Raw genomic sequence first — 15,019 nt, forward strand, 5'->3', positions numbered from 1 at the left:
CTACGCAGTTTTATCTGGGCATTATAAGGAAAAGAAGCCAGGCTGAGGACTATACAGAACGTGATTAGTTTACCTTCTGATACAACCTGAACACTATCAGCAAAGGCTGAATTTAGATTTGCCAACTCATACAAAGGAATTAAAGGTTTAAATTATGTGGAGATTTGCATACCTAAAATACCTACATGTTTACAACTAAAAGCTAACGACCAATTATCTATAAGGTCAAACACAGCAATTACAACTGCATGCAAACATCCAGGAAACAGGAATGCTTCATCTGCAATAACCCACAACTTATGCAATAACAACAGTGCTGGTTATCAAGATACTGAAATACATCCAAGATTCTGATTATAACAGGAATTACACGTCTGCATTCCTGACAAATAACTAGAGGAGGCAAGATGGACTTAGAAGATGAAAGGAGGGAAGACCAGAGAAAGCCAAATAAATATATTCTTTGCAGACATAAAGGCAGTAATAAATATTAAATCATTCCTAATACCAACACAATCACTTCTTACTCTTTCTCACCACCACCCCCCCCCAATTCCTGGCTATCCTGCTGTGCAGCAGAACACTCCACATGCGCAGGTTTCTCACATACTTAAAACAAAGAGTACCAGTCAGGCCTCATTTAGTCTTACCTTAAACCATTCAGAGTAAGGCATGAACACAGCAGGGCCCTCTAGAGCAGCCTGACGAGCTATCAGGAATGCAGTGATCATATTTTCCATATCATAATTCTCAAAAGCCTTTATGAGGAGATGGCTCAGTAGATCTAGAAACATAAAGCAATAATCTCAAACTTTGCTCCTGACAACGGTGCTGTCATTTTCTACAGTAAATGAAAACAAATATCTGTGATAAAACATCTGCCACATAAAGAAGGACATGTATTGCAGCCTGGGGAACCTTCAGGACTCACATTTTTTCATGCCCTTCCAATGGTCAAATACTCTAGGATTTCAACTTGTAAGAATTGCAGGTAGTCCAGCAATGAGATAATCAGTAAGGAACTCTAACAAACAAGGTCTGCTAGCAAAGGTGAGACAGAAGAACTAACCTTCGGTAATCACTACTCCAATTAATAATGAAAGTATCAAATAACAACTCTTCACTGTACACTGAGTTTGAGAAGCGTCAGGCACAACGCCTGCCATACACGTCACCACTGAATGTCTGAATGGAAAAGCAGATTTTCTGCTGTTCTTTTCCATGCAGGAACCTCAAAACAGCAACTACAAATGACTGTGCTGCTACACCAGTCGGCATGGTTTCCCTCTTCGGTACCTGAGAAGCAACAAGCACACGTGAGCCCGCAGGCTTGCCAATACCTACTTACCTTTGAAGAGCTGCTCAGCCTCGGCCTGACAGATTACCAGCGTGGAAACACAGGACAGGACGTGCTGCCAGTTCACCTCGTGAGTCTCCAGGACTTGCTGCAGCTGCCAGATCGACTCCTTTGCACTGAATGCCACAAACAGCTGGAAGAGTGACAGCAATTCATTTTAGCTATGACATACAGCCACCCAGAAGAGTGAAATACACTGTCAGGATTAACATGTCTGTTGCGTGACTTTTGAAAAAGCTATCCTGCATGCATCTTTTGCATCAGCTTTCCAGGGCCAGGTATCCTGCTGGCTTGAAACCAGCATTGGCTAAAATAAATGGTAATATTCCAATTCTTTCAGAAGTCACGTCATATTCTGTAAGAGTAAAAACTCACATCCTCAATTATTATATTTGTTCTCATTAAGAGCTTTGCACAAAAGTCCCTGTAGTGCTTTTTCTTCATGCTGCATCCTGCCTACAATTCCCAGCAGCTGGTTCAGACTCTGCAACCGGAACACGCTGTTTTTAAATAACCTAATTTCAGATATTTCAATGAATATAAACCCAACATAGTAAAGTTCTCTTTGTGAAACCAGGCAGACATACTTTGCGATACAAGGTAGTGAGCAGCGAACAAGTTCTTGTAAAGCTCCACTCCTTCTGCATATGGATGGCATCAGACACTGTATGCAGAAAAAGAAAAGTTTACTCTTCAGCAATAGATTTTAAAATACACCCAAGACGCATAACTTAACCACACAAGATTTCCCTTTGGCTTTGACAGCCAGATACATTAAAAACTCTGCTGAAATCCCTTCTCTCTCATTCGCCTTTGGAACACGAACTGTGTTAACAAGGACCGTGCCGTTTCACTACAGCACTGTCATCTCAAAGCTGTTCTTGAGATCACACATTCATAGGCCAACATAACGCCTGCACAGGGAACCAGCATGGAATCATCTGTTTCCTTAATCATCTCTCTCAACTGGAAGCCAGTAATGACACGGCTCTCCCACACAACAGGTAAGCAGCTCTAGATCACAGCTCAGTGATTTTTACCAGAGATTTTGTAGCCCAAACGCGTTTCTTCCTAAAAACATCAAGCTTCACAATCACCAATCACAGATTAGAAGCCTTCCTGCCTTTATCTCTGATGTACCAGAAGAAACACGCAGGCAGCAGAGAAAGGCCATGTCTTGTGCTTAAACCCAAACACACAGGGGCCAGACTATTTTAGCCCCAAGCAGTCTGCAGTACCAGCTCTCCCACTCATCTTATCCTTTGGCCAGAGCTGCTCACGGAGGCCAGAGCTCTCCCACATCTGCTCCATAAAGGCTTCTATTAGACGTTACTCCAAATTTCTGTTCACGAGACATTGGCTGAAGCTCTGTTTGAAGGCACTGATTTTCCACTTAATGTTTTCTCCTGAACTACAGCCCTCTAAAGCCCAGATGAAGCCCTTTTTTCATCTGATCTGGCACCCTGCTTTTACAGCCCCTGGGAAAGAGCTGGGGAGTCAGGCAGCTTCTCTGGCTCTGCGTCCTCCAGGTGGACTCCATTCAGTGAGGCCTGAGCAGGACAGAGCTCCGGACACACCACAGCAACACGCCCTGGAGGACAGTCACTCCTACCTTTCAACAATGGGTTGTAGGTAAGAACCTCGGTCAGGGTGTGTCTGAAAAACTGCTGCAAGGAATCCGGATGAACCGCGCTTTTATAAACTGACGCATTGAACACATTCAGCCTATGAATGACAAGGAAATATTCAAAAACAACGCACAGGAAGTATGATCAACCAGGTACTGATTAGGGTGAATGACTCGTTTTTCTTCTGCATCTCTCTTATCAAATTGCCAAATATATATACTTTTTTTTGTATGTATTTTTAAAAATCTGTTGGTTACTCAATATTATGTAGCTATCAGATTTACAAACTTGAGTCAAACGTACACCCCTGCACTGGACAGGACTGGCTCGATATGTACAAAGTTGTTAGACAAAATGGGTTTGGAAGCAGGAATTAGAAGAGAAGATGATGGCACCTTCCAGGCGTTTCTGCTCAGACGCAGAGTGAGAAAACTTGACGGGGAAAACTCATCGCATGCCAAGAGGATGCTCCAAGACTGGTTCCAGGCCTGCCAGAACATGCTTTCCTACCTGATGCTTATTTTTTTACAGGCATTTTCACTTGCACATATTTTATTAGCGAGAAGAATATCAAACATAAGTAGCATGGGGTGGGGAACGTTCATCCTGTTTCACTAACAGGTGTAATAGCGGATAAAAAACTCCACCTGACATTACTCAGGGGAACAGCTTTTCTTACCAGAACCTCATAGCTTGCAACGTGGAAACATCTTCCTGCTTCTCTTTACCAACAGCATCAAGCACCCCTGTACCCCAAAGCAGATGCACAAAAAACACAATGAGAGAAATGGAAGGACACTAAACAACACAGAAACTAACTGGAACAAGCAATTTGTGCTCCTTTAAGGAGGTGAACCCATTAGGGAAACATGCAGGAGCCATTCAGCAGGATAAAATTCCTACAAAATTTTTTTCAGAAGCGACACACTCAAAAACTATTAACACTAACCTTGAACCAATTTAAAAGTGTTCCCAAGAATGTGCTAATAATTAACCCATCTAAAAATGCACATAAATTAGTATTCCATTTCCAAACCCAATCCAAACTGTGCCGTGCATCTGCGAGTGTGCACATTGCCAAAGCTGCCCAAGAGAAGCCTGTCTGGAGGCAGGGATTTGCACAAGCGAGCTTTGAATTAACAACCCCTGGAAACCACGGTCTTAACCGCCCTCGCCAAACAAAGCGCACGCTGCCGTGAGTGCCGCACATTTGTAACAGCAGTGGGACTTCATGTTACATTTGCTTAGCAGAAATTCCTTCAAAATCTAGATCTGCCCCAAAATGACTGGCAGAGGTCAAACAGGCCGGCAGCTTGCACAGCACATTGCCTTGCCCATCAGCCGACACCACTTGAAGTCCACGTACTGAGAAACCCTTTGCTTTACTGCCTGCTGCTGCAGCAGTTTTTATGTTTCTTGCCCCATCCTACCTTTAAAAGCCGCCTCCTTTAACAGTTAAAATAATTTGTTTTGTTTATTAGGATCATTCCGTGTAGCACCCTGAAAAGTAAATTTACTGAGCTGGGGCAGCAAAACAGACGTCCCTTAGTCCCTCACATGCTTTTCACAAAGCAGTCCACAGTTAATATGTAATACTCTCTACCCTGCTGAGGAATACTTTTAAGGTTAAGTAGGGGAGAACAGAGAAAAGGAGATAAACTCTACTTATCCTGAGGCACAGGAGTTCAATATAGCAAGATCATTACTATGAAGCACAATGCTCCCATGCTATTCAGCCTGTCCTTCTGTGAAGGTCTTCATTAATTGTGAATTATTTTACGTAAAGGATCCTAATGTTCTTCAAAACAGCGGATTAGTTAAGTGAAACCCCTCAAAGGTGACCCAAAAGTATACACTAACAAAAATATCTCACTATAAAACACATTCAATACATTTTCAGACACACAGACTGCAAATCTATCTGCAGCAGCGCAGGCTGCACAAACCCGAAGGTCGAATGAAGAGCAGGTTAGCACAGACTCCCTCCCGACTGCCAGCAGCCTGCTTCTCTTCCTCCAAAATCCCCCGAGTCCTGTGTTTATAAGGGTTATTTTTCAAGTACCGACACTGTTAAAGTGCCACCTGAGATGGGACTTAATATACATATTAAATAATGAAGCTCTTCTCTTGCAGCTTTCCCTTTTTAGAACCACTCCGCAAGGTCTGTAAGGCATCTGTCTACAGACAAGGCTCCCTGCGAGACACGGGGTAAGGGATGAGGCTGGCAGTGCCCACCGGGAGAGACGCAGAAGGGAGGGAGCAGCTCTGGTGTTGTATCCTGATTTTCAGTCGCCTTACAGCAAAGGAAAAGCGCTAACCTCTGCAGCAGCACTGAGCACGTTGCTGAAACATGCCAGCAAGAAAAGTGGCAAAGTGCTGTCACTAAGGAGACAGGAAAGTAACAGCAGCGGCGCAGTCAGATTACACCGATATGCTGGTGCAGGGCACGCGAGGAGGTGTAAGCGAACGCTTCCTCTGCCGTACAGCGGCTACAGCCAACTTACCGTGAAGATCATCTGTGCCATAAGACAAATATAACCCTCCTGTGTGTTTAGTCTTTCTGCGCGGGGATTTGCAATGCAGATCAGGCAGTACTAGGCTTGAGCTCCTAGCAGCAGTGTCAGGACTGCCCAAGCCAAAACAGGCGAATTGTCCATGGGACAATTCTTGAAGACTGGCCGTTTAAAGACTACACACCTACATTAGATGTCTTTGCTCGGCATAAAAAAAAAAGTTTCACAAAACGTTAGTCTGCAAATCCAAACCATGAACCAGCAAAATGGCTTACTTGCACATAACATTGTAAATTCAAAGCTTAATTTACTAAGCAGAAAAAACGTCCTAGCTTAACCTACAAGAGACTGGATTGCTTCCAGTCAACCTTGTTAAAAATCAGCTCAGATATCAACCTGATGTTGCAGCTGGGAGCATCAGAATAAAGTAGCACAAAAGGTAAGAAATTATCTGCAGTGTTAGAAGACACTCACTTTACAAGAGAAGGGGAAAGAAGAGGCACATAAAATCAGTGACATAAGTATTACGCACAACAGAGGAAAAGCATCCCAGGCTTTTTCTGCTTAGAGATTTAACAAGGAATGTACAGCAGTAACTGCACAAAGCTACAAATCCCAAAAATACTTACATGTCAACATCCTTTGTAAAACTGCATGACAGATCTGTTCAAAATTGACAAATTAAGACCGTTTAGAGTTCAAAAGAGCTACAGTTATATGCAGAATAAGTAAATTGACTCAAAGTGGTTTGTCCCTCTTAATTTAAAGCTTAACTTTTATCTGAGGCTTTATGGTAGAATAAATACAATGGGCAGAAAGGCAAGCATTTCCCATGCTCACCAGCATTCCATGCCTCACATTCAAATGGAAAAAAAAGAGCAATCAAGGTGAAAACGAGGAAGCTTAAAAAGCCCTTGACACCTCACCTTGGAGAAATTCTCTATTTAAAAAAAAAAAAAAAAAAGTGTCTTTGTTCCGGTTTCAGCATTTCCTCCTCACCCGCTCCACCACCTGGATCACCACTGTTTCTTTGTTGCTCTAAGCTCACATTTTTTTATACTCAGCAAGGCACAGAGGTATATGATAGAACTACTTTTTTAAACAGCCGTTTGTAAATAGGTTCATTTTGTCCTTACATAGGGGACCTTCTTGAATTCCAACTTCCTTCCCAGCTCCGAAGTTTGCTGAAAGCCATTCTGAAGAAACACAATCACAAAGTCTGCAAATCAAGAAGGAAATCAGTGTTTCAGCATCCCCTTTCAATAAAGGTCACTGGCTCTTTCTCCTCCCCATCTCAGTCTCTCAGCAGGACTAGTGTCTGAAAAGCCTCATTCACTACACAGCAGTCAGCAGGAATCATTTATTTTCTTGGAGTAAAATTACTCCCAGGCAAAAGACCCCAGAACAAAGGATGGCAAGAAGCACAAAAACTTAAAGAATTATAAAGACTAAAGAATTTGCAGGTCTCTGTTACCACTGCAGAACTCATACGGTTGTTACCTGACCAACTGCACTGGTCCAAAGGTCTGATTACAGCTCTTCAATCAAATTGCGTAGTGATTTTTTTTCTAAACAAAACCACAAAATAAATAATAGAAAATGACAGGGGGGAAGATGGAACTGTTAAATAGTTGTGGTCCAAAATATCTCAGACACTTTGCAGGAGTATCACACTCTCAATATATCATCCCCGGCCCCATACACCTCGCAATTACACTTTCTTGTGATACTATAACTCAAAGGAATATAGAAATTCCAAACCAACTATCTTTTAAGGGGAAAAAATTGCTAAATTCGCCAAATATAAAAATACATATTCCCCTCACTGAAACGAGTAAGAAAATGCAAAGCGAGGCCTCAGTTCTTACACCTCCAAACTTTTGAGCTGCAGAGCCCTTGCTGCAGGCTGGGCGGACCAGCAGCCGGGCACCGCTCCACCAGTGCCCGTTCCTTGCCTGAGAGAATGCACCCAGCGAGCTCCACATCCCCGGAGGAGGATTCCGCCTGCTGACAGAGGCCACAAAGACTGCTGCACAGCCACTCCACCACCGCCGGGGCCGACGGGTTGCTGAGAACAAAGAAAAGCACATGCAATTCAATCCTTCCTACTTTCGTAGTACCCGGGGGTTTTGCTCCGCCATCCGCTTGGGCTCAAGGAAGAGCCATCTGTGCAGGGCTCTGCCCCACACGTGGCATTTCATTTCTTTAATTTTGGACCAGCAAGAGCTTTATTTGCTTTACAAAAAGCTTCCACAACAAACACATCCAAAGGAAAAAACACATGGAAAATTGTGTGTGTTCAATTGTTTCCTCATCTGTGACGTTAAAGTACTTCCATTGTAAAAGTTCTGCTAGAATTCCAATTTTTAAGATACTTGGATAGAAATGCCTAAAAAAAAAAAAAAGCAAGCTCTTGATCTATCCCTTTGCTTTCCTTACATGTGAAGTACATTGGGTACTGAAGGCTTTTTTCCTATCCTGTTAGGAGAAAAGTAAACCAATGTCTAAGGCCTAAAGGTTCACTGTAATATTCCCTCAACGCCATAAGAAAACAACCTGAGCCTCACAAAGGATAACTGGTTTTAGTTGTCAGTGCTGTATCAGGGGGAAAAAAAAAATAAATAAATCAATTCTTAGAATAACTATTCTCTGGAGATTATTCTGCCAAACCTTACTGAAACGTAAGGTTTTGTGAAGACAGAAGCACACAGCTCTTGCAAAACAAGACTCGTCGTCAAGATGAGCACTAATTTTTACAGGCTAAATGAGAGTTTCTCCAGCAGATCTGGAGGCACAGACAGATGAACTGAAGGAGCTGGGTTACCCAGCCCGTTCCCACACAGTGCGGTAACCACCCACACGCAGCCATCTGCGCCACTGAAACAAAGCAGGAGATAAAACATCACCCAGGATGGTCCCCAGCGGTGGTTGTCACCCAACCGTCTCTCTTCATATTGCAACTGATGCAGCAGCCATCAGACAACCAGCCACCACACCTTAAGCTGTGCTAATTAACCCAGAGTAACCTCTAAAACCCAGGGTAACTTCTTAAATCGTGCTAATCTGATCACTTGCCAGCATCTGACTATATTTGTAGTCCAGAATACTCATGACTAATCCCCGATTACATTTCAATAGGCTTTAAGAGATTAAATACATCTGCAAACCTATAAACCTCTGCTCACCTCTCCAGCAGCTCTCCCAGTCCAATGATGTCACCTCTGTGCAGGTGCCACACAGCTTCCAGCACTGGAGGGTCCTAACGAGATGGCACAATTAGGTCATAGTCTCCATTTTGCTGTTAAAATTAACATATGGCTAACGTAAACTATATATAACAGTATAAAACTAAATTATGTTTCTTCAAACTATCCAGAACTTATTAAAATTTAAAAATTACAACATAGGAAATACCAGATGAGGAAAGATTATATTTGATTTTTCCTTCCTACGAATTTTGAATGGTTTAGGGTTGTAAATATGTCATCATTTTAAATTTTCATGGTCAAGGAATACATATATCCATCTTTGTCCCCCTGAAATAATGCTTATGCTGCATATTCAAAGGAGCAGTGGATATCCCAGAAACAGGTGATACCACTAAGTTTCAAGTCATGTTAATTCAGATCCAGAAACAGATTAGAGAATTATTCATTAGCCTACTAATTGTTTATTGGTCTCTGTGAAACAAGTTTGATGCTCAAATCCATTTCCCAACAGGAGCTACACAAAGAAACACTGCAACTGTACGGGCAGAGAGGCCGATGGATGCAGAGGAAAAACCAACACCGCTTGGGCAGTCCTGAACCTAAACGCCAGGCTCACTGTCGGCAAAATTGGCACCAGGCATTGCTTCTGTGCAGATGAAACTGCCACCCTTCGTGCCTCCCTGCAACACCCCTTCCAGCTCCCACCTGGAACAACATGTCCTGGAGAGAGCCCTGTGCCAGCAAAACGGGACTCCAGGGTGCACCTGGCAGGGAAAAACGTGCAGCAGGGATTTCTGCTCATTCCACTCTCCATGCGGAAACGCTCCAAGACAGAAACAAAATCTTCACACCTTGTGAAGGAGGAGGTAGTTGGGAGCCTTGGCCACACAAGCCACTCGGGAGAAGAACCCCACACGGTTTCTGCGGCAACCAGCAGCTGCCTGATAGCATGACCCTAGACTCGCCCACATACTTTGTCTTCGACAACCTAATTCTTTACTGTAACAATCTCCATTACACTGCAGCACTTGATCTGTGCCTACCTGAGAACAAGGAGATCTTAATCAGCCTACAAAACACACAGGATTCTATTTTCAGCCCAGGGTCGGATATTTGAGACTAGAGCATGCCTCTCTATCCTGGCAGATCTGCCTCTTCCTCCCTTCCCACCAGAGCAGCGAGCCACCAAAACTGTCCTGCTCACAAAAAGTCCTTAACTCTCCTTAATGCACCACTTATCTTAAGAAAACAAACCACCCAAATGGAAGCAAGACAACACATTTGTGAAGCAGTGCAACCTCTCATCTGCTATCCTATTTCTCTCAAGCCATTTTCTGTGTGTACTCACTTAGGCTTATCACCATTCCCAGATAAGTAGAGCGGAGAAGCAGAAAGCCAAAGACGCACTGAATATTGCTGGCAAAGCACATAAAGGACTTCTGGGACCGTGCCACCCCACAGCCAGCTGGGAGCTTCAGCACTGCCTGGATCGATCTGGATTGCTTAGCCCAGACAGCAAATTTACATGCCAACTGATGGAGAGAGTTATTGGCATAGTTCATTAATAACAGTAAGGCTAAATAGGAAAGAAAACGATACCCCCAAAGCTTCTATTAACTGCAGTGTCACCTCAGGTAAGTTTAATCCCATTACCGTGCTGTAACTCCAGGCACCGTATTGCCATGCTCTTCCGAGCTGGCTCCTGGTAAGAACGAGCCATGCTTAGTACAAATGGAAAGCGTTAGACATCTCCTTCAGAGAGGCAAGAGTGCTGCTTGCCCAGCTCCCCAAAAACCAACGCTTGATGACCAAGATGCTGTTAACCCTCCTTTGTGGCAGTTTCTTATCAGAAACAGCCACACAGTTTTAATAATGCACCTACTTCCAAACCTCTATTAAGTCCTCTTCAAAAAAACCAAATCCTGCTACAGAGGCAAGGAATCTCCCCATGAACTTGCCTTAAAATAAACAAAAAACCTCACCATTTATAATTCAGTTCATGCTTTTGAAAGGTCAGAAAAACCACAGTCATTCTCAGGAGGAGTTCACCAGTGCAGTTGACCATGAGCAGCGATGAGCAGTGGCAAGATGGCTCTAGGTCACCAAAAAAACCACCGAGGGGAACTGGATGTAAATCACAGCACTTCACTGGTCCACTTAACAGTTATCCCCGGCCTTCACTGGAGAGGAGGGTTGAAAACGTACTGCTAGATCCCACAAATGAAGTCTAAATGGTCTGTAACACGGCAACATTTCTCCGTGAGTTCTTACCTTCATTTTCCACATTTCTTGACAGAAGAGTGAGCGACAGAACACATTGTTTGCCAGCAAATCCTTGACCGTTTGAAGCAAGCAAGACAACCTCTTCTGGAATCACCCCAAAAAATGAAGCAGAAATAATTTCCTTTCTAAATAATACATTGTTAGAAAAACAATTTGTTGCTTTTCCCTGTTTTCTGCTTTTTAAAGGCTTGAATGGTGGAGGGAATTCATGGGAAAGGCCCAAACCTTTAATCTCAAGGCTGAACTAAAGGCAGCCAGGCTGACAGCAGTGACACCTGACAGCTCTTAAGAGGTGACCTGAGCCAGCTGCCACGGCACAGCTTTTGTATGGATGGCCATCACCAGGCCTGGCTACACCGCGAACTGAGACAATTGATAAAGATGGAACCGCAGATAAGAGAGACCAAACCGCGCCAGGGAAGGCTGAGGTACACCAGAGGTGATTACACAGGTGTGTCTAAGCAGATCCTGTGTTACGCTGAAAACTTCATTTCCAAGCTGTCAAAAACAGCCACTTTCCTCTATGGGAGAGGAACACCATACTTCTGTGAGCATATCGGACACATAAATGAATAATCGGCCACTCAGGTCCTATGTGTTTGGGCAACTTTATCAGAACAGGTAAACCGGATTTAAAGTCAAAGCTAACATTACTGTTTTCTTCATAAACTAAATGTAAACCTTTTCCCTTACTCTCTGGTCCACGTTCAGCAGCGGTACTTGAGAGGGGCTTGCAGAAGCCTGGCAGATCCGCTCGATGTTGGTAACAGCATTTTTGGCTGCCAAGACTGCCGCAGGTACACCCAATCTCGAGGCCTGCTCCTGCAGAACAGAGACTAAAGAAAAACCAAAGCAGAAAGTTGTCAATATGGGAGAAAAAAAGGTTTGAAAATGTGGCTATGAAGACAAGTCCAAAGCGTTAAACTCCTTCCAGCACAGGTGTCATTTGTCACAAATCATTTTTATTTCCACATATCATTCCTTTACTGTACATAAAACAGGGTCAGAACAGCCATGGGCAGAGGTGGAATATCCTTGCTAAGCAGATTTTTGTATTTTAGTCTTGTGGGGCTCACAGTAACACTGTCAAATAATCATATATTTAATGATTACACCTTGCCAGCGGTGTCATCACCAGACAAGTAAGGAGTGAGTAGCCAAATGGGAGACCAGAACAACGAAAAGAAAGTAAAACTGGGATTGCATTTAACAGGCAGAAATTCAATACATAATGAAAAGTTCTTTCCCACGTCTGTCTCCAACAGATACTCTTTCACTCACCTATAAATGATTCTGACGATGCTTCCTGGTGCTCTACACCATCCTGTCCACCTGGCTTGACTGAGTCTTCCACCTGGAAGCCAAATAAAAACGTAACAGTCTAAGATACCTATTACACACGTTTACAAACCTATTCCCTCCAGAGCATACTGAGCAGCCCCAGCATTCTTGGGGGCTGGAGCAACTGAAGTGAAATTAACAACAAGCTCCTCCATGGTTGTGGCAAACCAGAGATTTCAGGGCACTTTACAAAAGACCTAAGTACAGTTATCTTCAATTTATGCAGAGCAAAGAAGATACAGGTCAAAGTTACTTGTCCCTAGTCGCCCAACAGATCAGCAGAAGCACCAGGAACAGAATTTCTGTCTTTCAAGTCCTTCTGTGAAGCCACACTGACATAAATATTTGATGAAACATGTCAAAATGTTGGATCCTTCTCTGGTTAAATTCCCTTTTTTATTTTTATGAAGACAAATATTCTGTACAGAAAGAAACATCTTTGTAGCTGAACTGTGGGAAGTATTTGAATTGTCTATTCAAGATATCAAAATCAAAAGCTCTCCCCGGTACACGAGGGGGTAGAATGTGACCAGGTCAGAATGATGGCTCAAGTGTCTATATACGTAAATGACACAGGTTTTCATAAAGACAGTCACATTAGACAGAAATGCTTGGTAATTCAGAGAAAACCCAATAGTCTCTCCTGATTTTTTTTTTCCTATATAAACAAGAAGCCAGATCTGACCCCAAGAAAAAGGTGCTGGATTTCCTTTCGCTTTTGTCCCAGATCCAAACCCCTGCTTAACCATCTTTAGTCTGTAACAATAAAACATAGAGGAATGAAGGGAAAAAAATAATTCATTTCTGCAACACAGGCCTCTCAACTTCAGCTTACTCCTACAGTGCTGTTTTTTCTTTTAATTTATTGTGAAAATTGCGTTCCTGGGACATTCATTCTACAGCTGCCCCAGGAAGGGCCCTGTTGGATCCAGCCTCCAGCTGGGATCTCCCATGATAACCAGCCGGACCACTACACCCTGAACCGCCCGCTCCTACCTCCAGCAGGAGGTCATTCAGGTTCTGATGGTGATCCAGAAGGCGCAGAGCCGCTTCCTGGAGCTCTGCTCCGCTCCCAAAGGCACTTTTTCGTTTCCTGGCTCTCCCTGCTGAGAAGTTTGGATTTCTTTTATAACCAGAGCTTGCTCCGAAAGCCCCCCAAGGACACCTCCCTCTCCCTGCTGCTACAGCACGCGTCACCGACAGGGCAAAGGCGTCCCCAGTCAGACCCTCGTTAGCCAGCAGCGTGGCAGGAGAAGCGCAGGATGTTTCTGTACGGTTTGCTATGGGCAGCTCTGCAGATGAAGCCCCACAGCCTTCAGCACAAGCAGCCCAGTGAAGCCAAAGCCCTGCCAGGCACTATCAGCCATCGGCCTCCGAAGGCCCTCAGCCCAAAGCAACCCTGTCTGCCCTGACACACCCACCCCGGGACAGGAGCCGCGGCCGGGCCACAAGAAGGCCACCAGCCTTTGGGAGAGGGCCCCTGAGAGGAGCAGGGACAGAGGGGCTGAGGCGAGGGGCTGGCAGGAGCCCAGAGCACCCCATAGAGTGGAGGGGGGGGGGGGGGGCGGTGCATGGGGGCGGAGAGGGGACATTCACCCCTCCCTTCTCCTCCGCTGTCCCTGCAGGAAGCGCCCAGGCCAAGAGCTCACTCAGAAGAGCCCCGGCGCCGCCTCAGCCCGGACCTACCCAGCAGGTCCCGCCACGTCCTCCCGCCCGGACCCGCCATGGCGGCGACCCCCGCCCGCTTCCCGCCAAACAAACCCGCCCGCCCCGCGCCGCCACTGGCTGCCCGCCGGGGGAACCCGCCTCCGCCCATTGGCTGGAAGTGCGGCGTGGTCCCGCCCACCCTTCCGCCACCTTGGTAGTGGCGGAGGCGGGGGCTGCCATGTTGGGGAGGGCGGTTGGTGTCGATCGGGGCGGGGGCTGGGAGGGGGGGTGCAGCCCTTGTGTCAGGCGGTGGGGCGGGATGTGGGGGGACACGAGGGACGGGCTGGGGTAGGGCGAAAGAGGGGAACGCGCTCTACAAAGGCAGCGTGTGTGGGACAGGGGTGGGTGGCCCAGGCCCAGGCTGCAGCCAAGACATGGCCACCAGGAGAAGGGCTTTCCCCTGACAGGCCCTGAGGGGAAGCCGCCCGCCTGGGGCCCGGCTGTGAGGGGCTCAGCACAGCGGGGACAGACACCCCCACAGACCGGCTGGGCTGGCACGGTGGGGGCTAGCAGTGGCCATCTACCGCTCCAGGACATCCATCACCTCTCAGGCCTTGTCCCTGCAGCATCCCTGGGACCAGCTCCTGCCCCCAGCCCCGACAGCCACAGCGTTTCCCTGCTCCCAGCCTGAATCTCCGTGCAGACACTCTCGTGGTGAAACAGGCCCCTTGTAGCCCTGCTTGCCTCGGGGGCAAGGGCGCTGCCTGCCCCTTGTGCCACCCAGGGAAGGGGACAAGAGGAGGCTGGAACTCCCATAGGGAGAAATCACTAGCCGCACCCAGCCAGGCATTGCTGGGGACAATAAAGGTTTCAGAGGGAGCAGCAGTATGGAATTCCCACAGGGATTTTCCCCGGCCGCCTCTTATCTGATCCTTCCCGGAGATGAACCACTGCTGGTTAGCTGCCGTTGGCGTGCCCCGCAGATGGTTCAGGGAGTAATTCGTTAGAAGGTTGGCAGCCTGAGCAACCCCGGGTTATTAA

General features: G+C 45.8%; 1 protein-coding gene across 2 annotated transcripts in view; it reads right to left on the minus strand.

Annotated features, from left to right (window-relative positions):
- The window catches only part of FANCA (FA complementation group A), a 37,825-nt gene extending 23,758 nt beyond the window's left edge, over positions 1–14,067 (minus strand). The window contains exons 1-14 of one of the 2 annotated variants that reach the window (XM_063334868.1): positions 14,018–14,067; positions 13,328–13,437; positions 12,272–12,344; positions 11,684–11,826; positions 10,979–11,074; positions 8,684–8,757; positions 7,454–7,566; positions 6,635–6,717; positions 6,128–6,161; positions 3,665–3,731; positions 2,970–3,082; positions 1,945–2,021; positions 1,349–1,490; positions 651–784 (exon numbers count right to left, since the gene is read on the minus strand). In XM_063334868.1, coding sequence (XP_063190938.1) covers positions 651–784; positions 1,349–1,490; positions 1,945–2,021; positions 2,970–3,082; positions 3,665–3,731; positions 6,128–6,161; positions 6,635–6,717; positions 7,454–7,566; positions 8,684–8,757; positions 10,979–11,074; positions 11,684–11,826; positions 12,272–12,344; positions 13,328–13,437; positions 14,018–14,057 — 1,299 coding nt within the window. In that variant the 5' untranslated portion in view covers positions 14,058–14,067. Of the gene's footprint in view, positions 1–650; positions 785–1,348; positions 1,491–1,944; positions 2,022–2,969; positions 3,083–3,664; positions 3,732–5,489; positions 6,034–6,127; positions 6,162–6,634; positions 6,718–7,453; positions 7,567–8,683; positions 8,758–10,978; positions 11,075–11,683; positions 11,827–12,271; positions 12,345–13,327; positions 13,438–14,017 lie in introns of those variants that run through there. The other variant, XM_063334869.1, reaches the window with a different exon arrangement.
- Positions 14,068–15,019: the final 952 nt, after the last annotated feature.

The sequence above is a fragment of the Chroicocephalus ridibundus genome, chromosome 4 (assembly GCF_963924245.1).
Source record: "Chroicocephalus ridibundus chromosome 4, bChrRid1.1, whole genome shotgun sequence".
Taxonomy (NCBI): domain Eukaryota; kingdom Metazoa; phylum Chordata; class Aves; order Charadriiformes; family Laridae; genus Chroicocephalus; species Chroicocephalus ridibundus.